We start from the raw sequence: 18,603 nt of genomic DNA on the forward strand, positions 1-18,603 counted from the left end.
ACTGTAGCTGTACTTTAATGACTGACCCACTCAGAGACACTAGCATCCACTAGCATAAATTGAATATCAAGATATAACAAGAAAAACGTGGATGGAGCTATATTAAACAGTAATAAAATTGAGAGAAGCGTACTCTACAACAGAAGCATGACGAATAACTGTATCATTCACCCTATTATTTTTTAATAATTTATTTACAAATATTTTTTTTAAATCTTTTACAAACAATATTTAAATACAATTTTATCGAAAAATGAGAAATCTTGAGCAACATTAATCACTTTGTTTACATCAGTTATATCATACAGTTCTACATATTAAAAAAATGGTGCTAAGCTAGTGGTAAATACTGCTGATTAGATGGAGGTAAACGATTATAACAAATGAAAATAATCCCACAGAACCTAAATGGTAACGCAAATTGTTGCATGTGGAAATTTTGTTTATTGGTATTCGGCTAACTCCACATTGATAATCCTCAGCCATATATATGGGCCAAACAAAGACAACATTTGGAGAAAAGATACAATGCTAAAGTCTGTACGAAGATTCCAACAAAGTTTAATCAACTAGGATTGAGACTTGCTCCGGTTAGGTCTTGTGCTCTGTGTGAATGACCATGAACAGGAAAAGTGAGTCATATCGAGCAATCTAATCATCAAAGTTAAAGATGCAAGTCAAAAATTCGCCGTCTAAATGGAGCTTTTTTACCACAGGTTGTTGCCCTTCTCACGACAAAGGATGACGTGGCAATTATTCAAACTCTCGTGTTTAAATCAAGGGTAAAAATGGATATCAGTTAGTAGTTGAATCTTCTGCACTGTTAAACTACTACACTTGTACGAAAATTGAATAGGATCAAATTATGCACATTAAGGATGGCTTAATAATTATTGTAATTTGGTTCTGGAGGCAGCGCAGGCGTACACTGTATGGACATGAGATCTTCCCAAACAGATACCATGTGAGGTCTGTCTCCTGGTTTGGTCTGCACGCATTTGATGCCCACGATCATCAGTTTGGTGCAAAGATCGGGCGACACCTGTCCCAGTTCAACCAATCGTTTGTCTTGCAGGCCAGCTGTGGTGAAATATTTTACAATCAATATATTAATTAGTAACCCCTCAATACAATAATATGATTATTATATTTTAGACTACTGTTAAAAATCACCAATACTACTAATACTATTTGCAAACAAAACATTGTAATGCCAATATTTTTTTATAATTTTTACTCAGTGTGAATAAAACCGAAAAAAGTCACTAAGGCTAATAATTAAATTATTTTGGTGGCCTTCACACTAACACTACACACGCACTAATGCGGCCACGACCTCGACCGATGTCGTTGCGATCACTAAGGTTTATCAATTAATATGAAATCGTGCTTCAACATGCACTCTAAAGTTGCTGCCAGCCAATGGGCAAGTGCGCGTAAAATACCACAATTACATAAATGATGACTGGTCGAATGTGGTCGCAGACGCATTAGTGAGCATGTATTGTACGTGATTTAAGATATATTTGGCTGCATCGGGATAAAAATGCCTTTCATTACTGACATCATTATTTAGATACTTACCTAAAATATAAATTCGTAAATCACAGTATGTATGTAAGTAACCAAAGCAATAGCATATTGCCATTTGTATTTTATAACAATGTAGTAGTCTAAACTATTTAGTTCGAACAGTATAACATTTTTTTTACAGCACAATAGGCTACGGGGTACGAGGGTAAAAATTACAGCAATGAAACTCATCATAGAAACAGCACGATTTGAGAAAATCACATAGATGTATGTAATGTGACCAGCTCACTGGTAATCGAATCCGAAACCCCTGGCAGTAGCGAAGGGTGGAGGTGATGTTAGTCATATCGACTGTGTTTAGGAAAAAGGGCGTAACCCTCGATTTTTCGAAAAGTGCTTTTATTAGATATTAGCAATGTATACAACTAAATACACGTTCTATAAAAAGGAAATAAGCCGCAAATTCCAAATTATTATCTAAATTCAGGTTTTAATTGAGATTAATTAATTTTTAATTTATGGAAAAAAGCATTTATCCTCAATTTTAATGATTTTTCTGTAATAACTTCTTTAATTATTATTAGATCGAAAATATATTACACCAAATCATCAATCATCATGCACCCAATGTCGTTGCCTCTCCTGTAAAATTTGTTTTGTGAGGGTTACGCCCTTTTTCTTAAACACGGTCGATATGTATTTATTTTATTGAACTAAGACTACAATTTACAGATGGCGTTGGTTAGTTTTTAAAAATCAATTAAGCCCAACCTAAACCAAACCATAATAGTTTTGGTATATTTTGGACAATACGACAAAATTGTGCACACTTTTCCATTCATACTTACTTCTTTTCGCTGGATTAAGAATACTCATTACACACATTGTAGGTTTTATTTTTTTAATTCATTAAGCGCTGTCTAAACCAAATTATAATAGATAAAAATATTATTACAAGTATTTGTTGACTATTACCTATTATGGCTTGGTTTCGCAGGGTTTAATAGAATTTTAAAAACTAACCAATATCATCTGTAAATTGTAGTCTTATTTTAATGAAAACAAATACATATAACTGACAAAGTTTAGTGTGCACTATTTATGACGGATCTTAACAGCCTACCTCCACCCTTCGCCACCGACCCCTGGTATCAGAACCTAGTGCCTTATGCATAAGACTTGAGGGATGCCATGCATAATTAACACAATTTATAATAAATCATGTGTAGTGTATAAGCAATAAATGTACCTGTGTTTGTAGAATTAATAGTGCAGTGCTCGACAACGTGATCTTTGAGGAATTTCTTGTTTCGCCTGTCATCATAGGCAGAAAGTCCAGTGACCAGCTCAAATAGAACTACTCCAAAGCTATAAGTGTCCACTTTGGGCGATAGGCACCTTCCTCGGAGGAATTCATCGGGCAGGTAAGGTCTCGTGCCATGCACTCTATAGTGTAAGGTAAAAATATATATATATTGATAAAAAATTATTTTAATTTCCTAAAAGTATTGGTTTTAGCCAAAGATGTAAAATCTTCTACCAGATGAGGCCAAGTATAGTAATTAGTTTGTAGGATGTAGTTATAAAATCCTCACATATCTCGACTACTAGCCTAAGTAATAAACCTTAATCTTTATAATTCTGTACACAGAGCCTGAGGATACCAAAAGGCGAAACCGGGTCGCTAAAACAGGTTCTAATGAAATAAAACAAAACTCTAAAATGTACATACACACAACAAATTTTAATGGATATGTGTTTCATATTATTATGTGATTGTCATTTCTTGCTGATTTTATTTTGATAACCACCAGACTGTTTTACCTTTATGGATAATGAAAGATGAATAATAATTTATGATATTTATTAATTAGTGTAGGTTATCATTTCAAGTATTTTTTTTTTCGGTCATGACCGATCCTAATAGGATCATATCGTCGGTCCCTATTAAAAAAGTCGGATCTGCAAAATGCTATTTTTCAGTACGAGCAATCAAAGATGTTTCATCAAATATCCTTTGTGACCTATTGCTTGCCATATATAAACGGGTTAAAATACGGGTTATAGAAACTTTTCTAAACGTTTATAAAAACATCCGTCTGTCCGGTGAACATAGCAGCAACTGTCAGATCCGACGCATCTTGCTCACCCAAGCAGCCAACAATGTCGGTTGGTAAGAACCGACATTGTTATTCGGACACTCTCGGTAGATCCGTCATTTTTAACTTGAATATCGTGAAATTTTTCAAACAAACAAAAAAAACTGTGATAGTGGTATAAGTTTTTAAACAACTTTTACGTAATAATCCGAAAATGACAAAATTTCAGACCCGACTTTTTAATAGGGACTGACGATATGGGCCTCCACAGGTTAGAAGTTTGTATTAACAGATTTTGTTTTTTACGAGAAATGGATGTCAGCCACTTGCTCAACCTACTAGCTCCATACCCTGACTCACACACAAATTGAAAAACAATATGTGTAATTGCCAGACCCAGGATTCGAACCTGAGACCCACGGCGTGATAGTCCAACGCTTAAGCCGCGCAGCCACCGTGGGTGTTATATTGTATATTTATTGTCATACAAATAAATAATGCACTTTATAATTAATTCATGAATTCAATATCATTAATTTTATATAAGAGTTCATTGATGCATTCAATAATAAATTGATTATTAAAAAACAATAAATTTGTTATTTATTATCCTGGCTCATCCTTACAGGTACATTATTAGAGCATTCACAGATTGACTGATATTGAAAACTAGATAATTTCAAATGTCTTACCTCTCTAGCGGAAAAAGAGATACCACTGGTTATTTAAAAAAATCTGATAATGAAATGCATGCCAAAATATAATTAAATATTAATTGAATATATTATCTATGGCCGTAAAACCACATAAGTCATCATTTTTTTTTTCCAGTAGAAGCATTTTTGTTAACACAGAAAAATTGTGTAGACACCAGATCGTCGTTGATTCTGCAATACCTGCTATGTGCACATTTTGTCAGTTTTGAGTTATTTACATCGTTGGATAGGTTATTTTTTTCTCCATCCATCTATACTACTTGCTATGTGATTGGAATTATCAAAATATTCTAAATAAATAAAAACAAAACCTGTCATATGTCGGTGTTTAATTCAGTGATGGTAATATCTGCTATGTGATATAAGTGTACATAGCAGTAATTAACTTAAGATCACCTTTATAACATTGATCACATGGCAGATATTACTAAATTAAATAATAGTTATGTGCAATTCAAACAAACATTGATATGACTCTCACACATTTTAATGAGTCAAGTTAATACTTTTGTCAGTCACATGGCAGTAATTATCCATTGATTTGTTTCATGGTAAGAATTATATTATTTCTTCTACTTACTATAATAAAATTATATAATTGTATTCAAGAATTAAAAGTGTTTGAAATTTAGTGGGTAAGGTTGAGGTAATTTTTACTATTTACTCTGTTAGGTGTAAAGTTATTGTAACATCAACATGGTTGGAAACACATTTTGCCATTATTTAATTTCAATTTATTTAAAAATATTACAGCCGCTATAATCTGTATTAAGGTTTTATCCGAATTCAGGAAGTATATTAACAACCACCACCTCAATAGCCAATATTTAAATTTTACTTTACTATGTTTACAATAATCAAAAGTGAAACGTTTTATCTATTTTCATCCGTGTGTTCATTGTCATTTTAACTGTTTTTTTGACATGTAATTTTCATAACATTGTTTTTTAGAGATGTCATATCGAGGAAAAATATTCTTGAATTAGCACTACATAAAAAGTATCAAGAATCTGGGGGATCTTTAGATACAGGAGGACCTCGACTTTCGCACATAATTGGTTCCTGAAAAGGTGTGCGAATGTTGAATGTTCGAAAGTAGAGGGAAGTAAAAAAAAATTAAATTGTGTGTATTTTGAAATATGTATTTATCAAGTAAATATAAGATGTTTAAGAGACATGTTTAAGTGGGGTTTGCGGATGTTTCCCTTAAAAAGTTATCAAGAGTTAACTGTTTGCCACTATTCTTTTTCTTATTTTAAGTGGTAAATTATTAACTTTACAATATTGCTTAACTGCTGGCACGAAATGTAAAGTGAACCAATCTTTTAATATTAACGCAGTAAACCCAGGTTTTTTTTATCTTTATTTGATTACTGGATACAATTCTTTATCCTTCCCTTTCAATGCCCTGGTATTTTCTGGTTGATAAATTAACATTGGCATCAATTTTAAATCACCAGCCAAGTTTCCACCAAGAAGCAATGTCAATCGGTTTTTAGAAGGTTTATGCCCAGGGGCAACTGATTCTTCCTTAGATAAGAATGTACGACTAGGCATTTTTTCCAAAATAAACCTGTGTCATCTACATTAAATATTTGGCTAGAGGAATATTCTCCATCTTCAATAATTTTGGATAATGAGGAAATAAATTCTCCGCGAAAATCAGCCGATTCTCCAGTGAATTTAATATAAACCAACCGTTACTTGCTTGAAAATTGTGTTAGAATCTTCTTTTAATCTAGCCTTCCAATCTCTGTGCAAACTAAGAGCCTTCGCTTGAATAATTGAAATATTCAGAAGGACATCTTTTTGATGTTGGTCGTCGATCCATGATGACAAAAATTTTTCCATTTCATCCATAACTATGCCGTGTCCTTTAGAAACAACCTTTAAAGATAATATATTTCCACAATTTTGAACGTATTCCTTAATTTTATTTTTATTTTTCAAAATTGAACATATCGTAGTAGACCTGTTTGTATCATACGAACGTCCGATTGAAGAAAAAGATTCACCGCAATCAGAACGTCGTGCGAAGTTTATAAGTCCTTGATTTCTCTTTGTTCGTACCTATCAACACTGCAGTTTTTCTGTTTCTCACTATTGTTTATAAATCTTATTATGTCTTAACCCCACGGCCAGCGCGACGTTTTAAAAAAACCTTTTTTTTTGAAATGTGCGAAATAGCGAATTGTGCGAAAGTCGAACGTTCGTAAGTCGAGGTCCACCTGTAATTTTACAGCTTCTGGCTCTGATACGAAGCTCCTTCAGATTATTAATGAAGCTCCTCCATCGGATAATAGCGATGTTGGAGATATTATTTTAACTCCCGTAGATGGTCATAGAAATTTAAATGAATTCACAAATTCAAATGCAGATACCTTTGAATTTCTAGACTATATTACATTGCTACCCCCTGACGACGGACTTACTCATATTTTAAATGGAACATTCCGTTCAGGTGAACAACATAATATTATACACATAAATAATGGGAATGGGACGATTTGGCACCGCGAACTGGCCTCCGGCGATTGGCCTCCGGTAATTGGCCGCCGGTACAATCGGACGCCGGCCCAATTGGACGCCGACCCAATTCGACGCCGACCCAATTGGCCTCTGGGAGGATTGGACGCCGCACAGTTGAATTAAATGCGCAAAGGAATAGACGTACGTTACGATTTGTAGGAGTAAATAAGGAAGTCAGTTTAATATGCTTCTATCTTCTCAGTAGTTGTACCTTATACATTTCGCGCTTGACACATTTTTAATATAGATTGAGATGAAGGCCGAAATCCCGAAAAATAAAAAAAAACATCAATAATTGCAATCGTGAATTGCGCAATTTTTGTAAGAGAGACAAATCCCATTTTTTGCGGAAAATGAGTTTTTTCGATTGCGCAATTTTTTTTCAGGAGAGACCATTTTGTGGAACGAATGGATTTTGTGTCTCTTACAAAAATTGCGCAATTATTGATATTTTTTTATTTTTCGGGATTTCGGCCTTCGGGCTTCCGGCCATTCGGAATTTCAGCGTTCGGGATTTCGGTATTCGGGATTTCGGCTTTCGGAATTTCGGCCATTCGAGATTTCAGCATTCGGGATTTTGACCTTCGGGATTTCGTCCGGCACCCAGTACCTAAGTAGTTTATCAATCAAACTACTGAAACATTTATACTTAGCAGATAACTTACTTAATATTTTGTTTGTGATTTAATACTATCTTAAAATACGCCTTAAAATACGCCAATAAAATACATGTTTAAGGCGATGTCTTTGGCCTAAATTACACATATAATGTGACTTTCACGCCATCTATTTATATTTACAGGCATCTACCATGAATTTCTAAAAATCTGTTACTAAAAACTTTGGTCGATTCCAACCAGATGGCAGTAAGTTACCATAATAAGTTGCAAGTATGATGAAATTGCCACATGAAAAAAATCGCTAGACAAAAATTCATTTACATATTATAAGAATATAATATATTCTACTTACTATAATATTATTATATATATATACTTATTCTAATAATTATTAATTTTTTTTAAATAAGTACAATATTTTATTATTTCGTATTGACATTTTTATGATAGTATATTATAATATATTGTAGGTATATAATTTGATCAAATTCAATTACACAAAAAACGTTGTTTATGGAATTACCTTCACTTATTATAAATATAAAAAAGTTCTACTAGTTATTTTGTAATATGTGACAATCTAATTCACTGTGAATTGACACATATAATTTTAAATCGTCTGCCAAGAGTAAAAACTGGATTCCATTGATAACATTGACAATGTCACAAGATTTGATATAATACACGTGATATGATATAAGAAAATAAAATCGCTAAGACACTTCGCTTTCTTCCATTTTTTGTGATGCAAGTGCTTTAATCGTATGTTTTTAATTAAATCAAAATTGAATCATTTTGGGTAGCGACGCGAAGAGCCCGATGATTTTTTTATAAAGAATGACTTGTCAAATACATTATATATACATTGGTAAAATACCTTCACTGCAGCATTGACGCCACTAATCGAATATAAAATTTCCCAATCAATATTCTGAAATTCGTAATACATATGCAATAGGTCGCCCTTAAAGAAGTTCCACAAATTATTATTAATAAACTTCGATTCAGTACATTCACTGTCTCCATTTCCAACATTATGATGTTGAATACGACTATTTGTGAACCGTAAAGAATTTAATGGCAAATCTATTGAGAGTGCAGGGTGATATTATGCATCTTCAGGTATGAGTGGGTCGGCACAGGCATGTACCGGTACACAACAATCTGAATCCGCCATAACTAAGTCTAAAATTCGCGATTTCACATTTTGATACATCCCTGTTACAGGCGGGCTTCTCCCGATGTAAAATAATCATTTAGTAGTCATAAGTCGAAACGTAACCCTGACCTCTAGAAACGGCATCATAAAACATCTAATCTGATTCCTTGCTCAACTACATAAATTTTTTTTATTCATAAGTAAAGGCCTTCGTTCGGTGTGTGAAAATCACATACTGGGCGGAGGTGTAATTAAGATAAATTTAATTTGATTTAAAAAGTTTAAATGATGATGGATGAGAGAGATAATTTTAAGACTAAATATAAGTATTCATATATAATAAATTTTGCCGTGCTTGCCAGCAACGTTAAAATCTCCACGCGCCTGCGCCGGGGTGGTCCTCGTGATTCGTCAAATCAAAAGCATCACGCGATAAAATTTGGCCAATCACGAGAGTCCTTTTTGCTGGACGGCGTGGGTACGGGGAATTTGAAAAAGAAAGTTAGTAAGCGTCCTTTGTAAACCGTGTACGGACCTGTGTAACTAATTGTAAAAACAAAATATGTAATGGACTATAAAGTAACGTTGTCCAACCAAATATTAAAATATATAACGCTAAGACCGCACGAGAAAGACTTAGTGTTTTATTTAATTTTACCAACATATATAAATCCTTTTTTTTGTGAATCCGGGGTTTGATGGACACCTGAGCTAGCCGCTGGAACCCCGGGTATCTCAATTTCTTATCTCTGAAAACTGCTTGAGATTCATACAGGATAAAAAATGAGATGAATACAAAGTGAAATCACCAATGATGGTTATACAATTATCAACTGGCAAGTTTTCAAAGTATGAAAAGAACGAATTATATGCATCGCGAGACGATCGCGGTGGAAAATACACGCAACAGTGAAAAACGACCCATTTCACCGTAATCGAATAATAACGACGTCAATAGCTGCAGCAAAGTGACAGTCAACAACAGATATACTGTCTGGTCGGTACCACCTCTCTGCCCAAAATAAAAATTGCATTATAGTGAATTTTTTTTAGCTTTATAAGCTGGCGACCCCACAGAAAACCAGTCGCGTTCCGAGGTTGGGAACCCTTGGTCTAAACAGTCATCTCGCTCGTAAGTTTAGCTTTGCCAAGAAAAGTGCTGTTAAAACATAGCACTTATTGTAACAATTACAACAATTGGATACAAACCTTCCATAGATAGCAGCGGGAAGCGTCTTGCGTACATAGTCTAAGGAATAGACACGCTGGATCCAAACACATGTTTGTGAAAAATTGTTTAGGTTTAGGAATCAGGTTATAGAAAGTATTGAGAATACTAGACGTGTTGAAAATAAATCTTGGTGAATATCTTCACCTTGGAAGTGAATAGAGGTAATCCACACAAAATTCAAAAACGTTTTTATTTGACCAAACAATTTTTGAAATACTTATTGGTTATAATTATTATTATGGTGAAGAAAAATAACTGATTTTTTTACAGGAACATGTATTTCCATCAAATTTGCTAAACAATCTAATACACAAATGACATCCGTGAAGCTCTATTCACTTCCAAGGCGACGATATCAGGAAAACATGTATAATAAATAGTAAAAGGCATGCGTAGATTAGAAATGCTTTTTATTATCGCTCAAGTCCGACAATTCTAGGAATATATTCTGGAAGAATTGCCAAAGAAACCAAAATAACCACTAAATAAACTAACTATATATGGTATATAATTATATAAAAAAGTTCCACTAGTTATTTTCATTAAAACATTTTAGAATATAATAAATCATTGGTTACATTGTATAGCATTGTAAATTAATAATAATTATGAGATATCGTTATAAGCATAGAACACGAAAAATCTGAAAACCATCGTGAAAATCCACGAAACAAGCATGGCATGCATAAACAGCTACAAAAGAAGTTGTTTATTCTAATGAAGTATATATAATAAGCAATATTATTGAAGTTAACCCACGAGCCATCACGTGGCCCTACATTGGTTGATGTGAAGCATCTAGTTCAGTTTTAGGCTGGGAATGCCCTAGGAAAAGATACCCAGGACTAAGGTTGCTACGCTCAAAGTGAGCTCTGACTGAGTTTAAAGAAGTTACTTTCTAATGCAAAGTTCCGGGGAGAGAAGAGCGCAAGGAAAGTATTAAAATAAAAATAATTCTATTGTATATATAAAAAAATAATGAAGCTAATCATACGAACAGCAAAAATTACGTGTAGAGATCTTCACGCCCGCAGTAAGACGCCGCAAATTTTTTAAATGCAGGATAATTGGGCTTAGTAGCAACCAAGTCGGACGGCCCGATGGGCCCAACAGCTAGTTGGACCGACCTGAGCATCTCCTCCCGTTCGGGAGCACATTCTAAGACATTCCCAGAGGATGTGGTTGGCATCCTGAATTACCCCTCCGCATGGACATGTCGGACGGCTTACAAGTCCAAGCTCAAAGAGCTTGCCAGCGAACCCACCGTGTCCAATCACAAATTGATCGGTGTGATGGTCAGGAGTCAGATATTTGGTTATCTCCAATCGCCATTTAATGTCTGGAAAAAATTAAAATGTGTGCCGGCCCTTGGTTGATTCATTCCACCGTCACTGCCAGGTCTTCTATGCCGCGTCAAGCGTCAATAGACGTATAGTCAGGTTACTTTTTCAGCAACAAGGTATTCAGGGCAAGGTGAAAGTCACCAACAACGGCCTCCTCACCTTTGAGGAGCTTCGTTGACGGACCGCTGACCTGTATGTGCAGGTCAAGTGGAAGAATGCGGCCAGGACCGGAAGCGCGTCCGTTGAAGTTGATCGGTAGGCCTTTGTGATTTCTAAGAGCGCACTACGTAGTCTATCAGTTTTATGGATACGCGAAATTCCATGTCCAAATGTCAAGGAAAACTATGACATATTTATTGCGAGAATTATATCAGAAGTCAACATAAATTACTTTTTTATTTTCTTCGCTTTAGTTTGCAAATTATTTAATATAAACTCAGGTTCGCGAATTCTCATACCCCGTTGGATACGGCTATCAGCTAATTCTGGAAGAAGGCAATCATTATAGAAACTTATCAAACGCGGTAGAACACGTGTCTCAAACTGTGGATCTGGCAAAAGTCGTATGATTTCGATTCCACTGTCGGCATATACAATTAAATCACAGTATTCCTTCTTCGCAATGTACAACTGTCCCTGTATTTGAAACCAATAATTATGTGATTCTTTTAAGTGAAGTACGGAGTTCACAATAGTTAAACATAATATAATGTTTTGTAATGCTGCCTCTAAAATTGGTTTGGAACCGATGGACGGAAGACATTTAACTTCTATCAACCCATTTTCCCCAATTAAACCGTCGGGGCTTGCTCCTAAAAATGGGAATTCCGTTCTTACAAAAAGACCACAAGGCATAACAGTGACTTTGTTTTTTGCTTCATATAAGGCAATAGCAGTGCGTTCATTCTTCCTGCCATACATTATATCCTTTGTCACAATATCACTTGGGAAAAGCATATTTTTAACAGTATTATGCCGTGGTGTCGTATTTCTCATTTTGAAAATATTCCCAAACTTAGATGCTGTCAAACGTTTATGCCTGGCATCAATCCACAAATAATTTTCACTTTGCCCTACTGTCGCCAACTGCAATTGCTTACAATCTGTATCGCAAGAAACCCCAGCCTGTAAAGATTCCATAATTTCTTTCATTTTCTCCTGTAAGTCCAACTGTGGAATATCTGAATCGGCAGCATGCGGGCCATATTCACAGTCAGCTTGGTTGCTTACAGGGACAGTTGGTTTTTTTATACCTGGAAGTTAAATCTAAACGTCTCGCCTTAAGACGATTTTGACGATTTAGCCGACTAATAACAACACTTTTAATTATTTGACTAGGAGACATACCGGTTATATTTTTATGCATACCTAAAATATGTGCTGACCCCAGCGAATGAGCTAGTCCAGCACCATAACATCTACCCTTATAACTACTGCCTCTGGAGAAATCAACTCTTTTTCCACCTGTCAATTTGCTCACCAATGACATATAATTTTCTGCCGAGTTTGTGGTAACATTCGTTACCAGTCTATCAGCTTTTTGAATTATTCCGTCTAGATGGAGGCGTATACCTTTCATCATCAAAGATTTTTCCAAATATGGTACATTGTTTACATCAGGATGTGTCTTCTTGCAGTAATCTGCACGGCACTCAGAGTGTTCGCCAAATACATGATTGGGTCCATTTTTCAAATCCAACTTTAACTGAGTGATATTGCCTTCGCATCGTTTTATAGCGCATCGTGCTGCACTTTTGAGACGTTTAATCTCCTTCCGCAATAAGCTTCGGCTTTTCGTATCGTATTTTACGTTATTAACCATCGTATAAAGTTTGCTAGTGTAGCATTTGACCATGTGATTCGCGCATTCCATTTTTTTAATTTTATACCCAAACGGTGCTCTCTCACGCACCCTAGCAAATACACTTGAATCACCATCCCCTATTAAAAATTTTACCCATACTTGATGTTTGTCAAAAATATAATTTAGTCCCTCAACTACAATGGTTTGCTCCATGCCTGTCGATGGTCCAGAAAAAGATATATTACACTCATGTTTCTTAGCTGGTTTTTTTTCATTGGCTGCGATGGTACAAATGTGGCAATATTTGTTCTTAACACCTAGGTAAAGAAGTTTTCCTGTTCGTTTTCCGATGATGCATGCCACTCCGGATTTGGCAGAAAAACTATGGCCATAACTCCTTCTTGACCAACCTCCGTCAACAATGACCGTTATATAGGGGTGTTTTTCATCAATTTCATTATTTTCTATAGCCAACTGTTTCTCGATCTCTATATCCTTCGACATTTGATCACACAAATGAGTTTTCCATGACTGGCCAACTTTTTTTTCATGCCTTTGGAACGTTCCCGAAGCCATGAATGGAATTCCCACAATACCGCATAATTCCTGTGCCTGACTGTAACCAATCCCGATATTTAAAGATCCCCAAACAAATGATGTATTAATCGTAGACGTTTGGGGTTCAGTTAATACTGACGCTGTTTTCTCACAACACCTGCATTCAAAATGCAACGTTGACTTAATACCGTCTCTTGTTTCTCTTTTTAGGACCATTTTTCCTCCAGTGCATTTTAACGGATGACTAAAGACTTGTTCCATCTGTTTAAACAGGTATCCAATGTCGACGATGCGTCTGCCAGAAGGCATATAGCTCTGGATGTCTTCGTCGACACAATTGTACTCAACGACTAAAGGTGGTAGATTGTCCGAATCATCTGTGATGGTTATATCCAAATCATTATATATTACCGGAACAGGTTCGATAACCGATGGTTTAGGTTCGGTCGTTTTCGAATACGTTTTCAATTTTTTCGGCCAACAGCTCTGAATGTCTTCACAACTCTCAAGTCTTACACAATAATTGTGCTCATCTGTCAATACTGGAAGATTGTCTGGGTCATCCGAGATGGATACATCACTATTTATCACCGGAATTGGTTCACAAGCAACGGCTGTGTTGGATGATACTAACTTCCGTTTCCTAAAGTATTCATCACGACTTTCCATCAATATTTTGGTAGTTTTAGATAGTTTTGTATTTTTTCTAGTGTAGGACTTATATTTTTTAACACTTACACATGGCACATCCATAATTATTAATAAAATATAGGTACTAGATCAATATGTAACAAAGATTTATATTCACTTATCACAAACCTCTGGTATTCACTATTTAATTAAACTACACTGAATATGAGATGTAATTTAAACACTCACAATATAATTTATCACAACAATATCACGTAATTTGCACTGAGTAACATAAATTATATAAAAATGCATAAAACAAGAATAACAACACGCCAAACGTCAGTAGCTACAACATAACCTAATAAAATAATTTTGGTTGCAGAAAATCATACAATGTGTGATTTCTTCACCAAAAATCAATCAATAATCACACAACCTACTTAGTTACGAAAATGTTACTGATTAGTTAATTAATTTATAATTAATTACAATTATTACAATTAATTAATAAAAAGAAAAAATTGATTGGCGGTTGCCGTAAGCGCGCGGTGATTATTGATGGTGCCTATGGATGGTGCTGCCATATGTCAAAATGCGAGATTTGTTTATTTTTATCATAAATAATGGTAAAAAACAGTTGTAATTTAAGCAAATACTAATTGAAAATAATTTTCAGTATCAAATTTTGAATATAAGCAGGTTCCTACGTATATTAAGTAAATATTGTAATTTTAATTTGTTCAGTTATTTTTATTCATATGGCAATTTCGCATAGAAGTTTAACACAAACTGATTTTTGCGAATGTTCAGAGAAAAATAATGTTATTTTGTCTTGTCTATGTGTGAGTTTCATTTTCAACGTCATGTTATGGTTGTGTGTGTATTTTGTATGAAGATATTTTGTTTCCAAATAATTCCACGACGGCAGCACTATACGGCCAAGCGTCGGCTAAGTGTTGTCAGCATGTGCCAATTCGAGCAATTATTATGGTTTCGATTTCTATCGATTCGTTAATATACAAAAATACAAGATTAAATTTAAATAACTGCCGTAAAAATTAATAAATAATATTTTTAATAGAAACGCTAATCGTTTTTTGCGATAAATTGTATCTAAACCGAGATATTTCGATTTTAATTGCATGCTTTCTAACCTCTAAATCGATGTTTTTTAAATTTAAAAAAAAAAGATATAAGGATATAATAAATTCCAATTTACGTTTAGCGTTTCGCTAGGTAATAGATTTAGGTATATTTTTATCGTAATTTTGATAATAAATCTTATGTCATTCATTCTTACCACCCGATAGAAATGTACCGAATTTGACACGTATTTTTGGTATATAGAACTCCACGATACATCTTAATTTTTTATTTTATTTTTCTCATTACTTTTGAATATATATCTACAGATTAATAAACTTTTCTAGCTATTTTTCGATAACAACTTTACCTAGAGACATCACCTTAAGCTTTATAATATTAAGTCGATAAAACGCTGAAATATAATGTTATTTTCATTCTAACATCTAACATCATTTTTAATATTTGTTGTAAATATAAATAAGTACCCATGTATAGACAATAAATTAATTGATTATGCACATCTTTAAGTTTTAACGAGGGAAGAATTATTTTCTTTTAATAAACATCATAAGGCATAATAATTATTCTCAATCTATATTAAAAATGTGTCAAGCGCGAAATGTATAAGGTACAACTTCTGAGAAGATAGAAGCATATTAAACTGACTTGCTTATTTACTCTAACAAATCGTAACGTACGTCTATTCCTTTGCGCATTTAATTCAACTGTGCGGCGTCCAATCCTCCCGGAGGCCAATTGGGTCGGCGTCGAATTGGGTCGGCGTCCAATTGGGCCGGCGTCCGATTGTACCGGCGGCCAATTACCGGAGGCCAGTTCGCGGTGTCAAATTGTCCTAGACCCTAAATAATGATCCTTCTACGGTCGTCAATGAAAAATGTTTCCGTGTCTTCAGATATTATATAACAAGCTGAGTTGTTGGAACCTTCGGTTAAAACTCTTCAAAAAAACACTTTTATAGGGCTGCAAAAAATGCGTCAATAGAGAGTGCAAGTACTGAAAAACTGGTATTGACAATGGATCTCCAAAGTGTACTTTTGTGCCCCAAAACAGATGCTTCTGTCATGTATTACAAGCAAAAACTCCAAGTTCATAATTTCTTCATATATGAATTAAATAATAAAGAAGTGTCATTGTACGTATGGCATGAAGCAAATGGGGGTGTATCAAGTATGCATTATGGATTACTTAGAAAATCTACTCCTAGCTATAAAGAAGTGGTACTTATATCTGATGGATGTAATTACCAGAATCGCAACAAGGTGTTAGCCAGTGCTCTAAGTGATACGGATAAGAAAAAATCGATAAAAATTTATCAACATAATTGGGAAAAAGGTCACACTATGATGGAGGCCGACAGTGTTCAAGCGACGCTGGAACATTATTTCAAACCACAGATAAATTCACCATCGGATTACATAGCACGGATGAGATTAGCACGACAGAAGCAACAATATAAGGTGAAAGTACTAAATTTATATTTTTTTTTTACAATATGATCAGTTACAAACAAACCTCACATCACTCAGACCAGGCAAGAGAGCCGGAGACCCTACTGTCGATGATATTCGTCAATTAAAATATTTACCGAATGGTGATATCAACTATTGTTTGCGCTATTCATGTGAATGGCTACCTCTTTTGCAACGAAGAAAATCAGGCAATAATATTGTCTAAAAATGTATATCGAGGATTTACCTATTTTTGCATCCAAATATCGTCACCTTCAAGAGCTGAAAAACGATAGGTATTGAAAAGGATCATCACATTCTATGATTATTTGCGGTTTACGTCAAATTCCAAGAACTAATTAAAATATTATCGCAAAATATTATAAAAATATATTTGATTATCATGTTAGTATGTTCTTTATTTGATTCATTTTATTTTCTATAAACTTGATTATAAAATACTATGAATAATATTTTTTCATGGATGTTTGCATTTTTCTAAAATTTATTATGAAAATTTGTTCAGAACAAATACCTGTTATGTAATCAAAAAGATGCTGACAATATCTGTCATGTGCTAATAAAGAGAATAATCACGGTTTATTGTTTATTTCCTTCCTTTTTAATTTTTTTTTTTATTATTCAATCAATGTAAAACTATTAATGTCATCAAATTGTATAGTCAACTGACTTGAAACATATTTACCTATTTTTTAAAACAGTTTTTTTTGTCTCCTGAACAATTTGGTTTTGTACTCATAGCAGGTATTGTAGAATCAACGACGAGATATTGGACAGAATGAAACCAATTAATTGTCATTCAGTAACTAATAGGTAATATAAATCATCCAGTATTACAATATTCTGATGAATATTTATTTTAAATAATCATAAATCTGGTTTGTGTGTTTTGCACCCTTTTTTCAGTGGTTGATAACTTACGTGATTAAGCATGTTTCGTAATATAACAATTTCCAAACAACTTTTGATATAAGTGCTTATACACAAATGTACAGAATCTTATTGACTTATTGAATCGATAATAAAACGAAAAATGCAATTTGATGACTTATATACTTTTACACCCCCGGCCATAGATATTCTATAAGTAATTATTTATTTACCTGGAGACTTCCATGTGTGTGAATTCATTAGTGTTCGGTCCTTCTCTAGCCAATCCAAAATCGCCAATTCTCGGTTGGTTACAACTGTCCAGAAGTATGTTTGCAGACTTTATATCGCCGTGTATTAGCGGAGTTTGAGAAACAGTGTGTAAATATTGAAGCCCTCTGAAAAATACAAATACATTCTTCAAAAAATAGAGTCCACAAATTATAATTGTTTTAAAATGCAGGAGAATATAATAACGCTTACTTGGCAACACCTTGTGCGACACTCAACCTCTGTCTCCAGCTGAGTGGTATCCGTTGATTTCGACATTTCAAGCGGTCTTCCAAAGAACCTCCTTCCATTAGCTGGTATACGAGACATGGCAATTCACCTAATATAACAATAAATCATGATGATAGTGAAATGTTTAGTGGTCCTAGATTATAAGTATTATAAAGTAATTATTGTAGAATATACTATATTACTGCCTATGTACTTGTGTAAAAATCGTGGATAATAATTAATGAAAAGAATCCTGCATCAGGATCTAAAATTTATATTTCAAACTGAACCCTTATTTGAAGTTATCGCTTGCAAACATTTTTTTTTAATTACAATTTTCACTCCTAAGAGAATAGTGGAAGTTAGAGTAAAATGCCCTTCAGACATGTCGATTTGATTTGCCAATACTTAAGAGCGTACATAAGTGAAAC

General features: G+C 34.2%; 1 protein-coding gene across 1 annotated transcript in view; it reads right to left on the bottom strand.

Moving 5' to 3' along the window:
• Positions 1-205: 205 nt before the first annotated feature.
• The window catches only part of LOC147067067 (serine/threonine-protein kinase pelle-like), a 35,698-nt gene continuing 17,300 nt past the window's right edge, over positions 206-18,603 (bottom strand). The window contains exons 7-10 of the mRNA XM_085953669.1: positions 18,155-18,281; positions 17,905-18,069; positions 2,783-2,979; positions 206-1,080 (exon numbers count right to left, since the gene is read on the bottom strand). Coding sequence (XP_085809795.1) covers positions 884-1,080; positions 2,783-2,979; positions 17,905-18,069; positions 18,155-18,281 — 686 coding nt within the window. The 3' untranslated portion in view covers positions 206-883. The remainder of the gene's footprint in view (positions 1,081-2,782; positions 2,980-17,904; positions 18,070-18,154; positions 18,282-18,603) is intronic.

Source organism: Rhyacophila brunnea, unplaced genomic scaffold, assembly GCF_057557595.1.
Source record: "Rhyacophila brunnea isolate RB1 unplaced genomic scaffold, BYU_Rbru_1.0 scaffold_4, whole genome shotgun sequence".
Taxonomy (NCBI): Eukaryota; Metazoa; Arthropoda; class Insecta; order Trichoptera; family Rhyacophilidae; genus Rhyacophila; species Rhyacophila brunnea.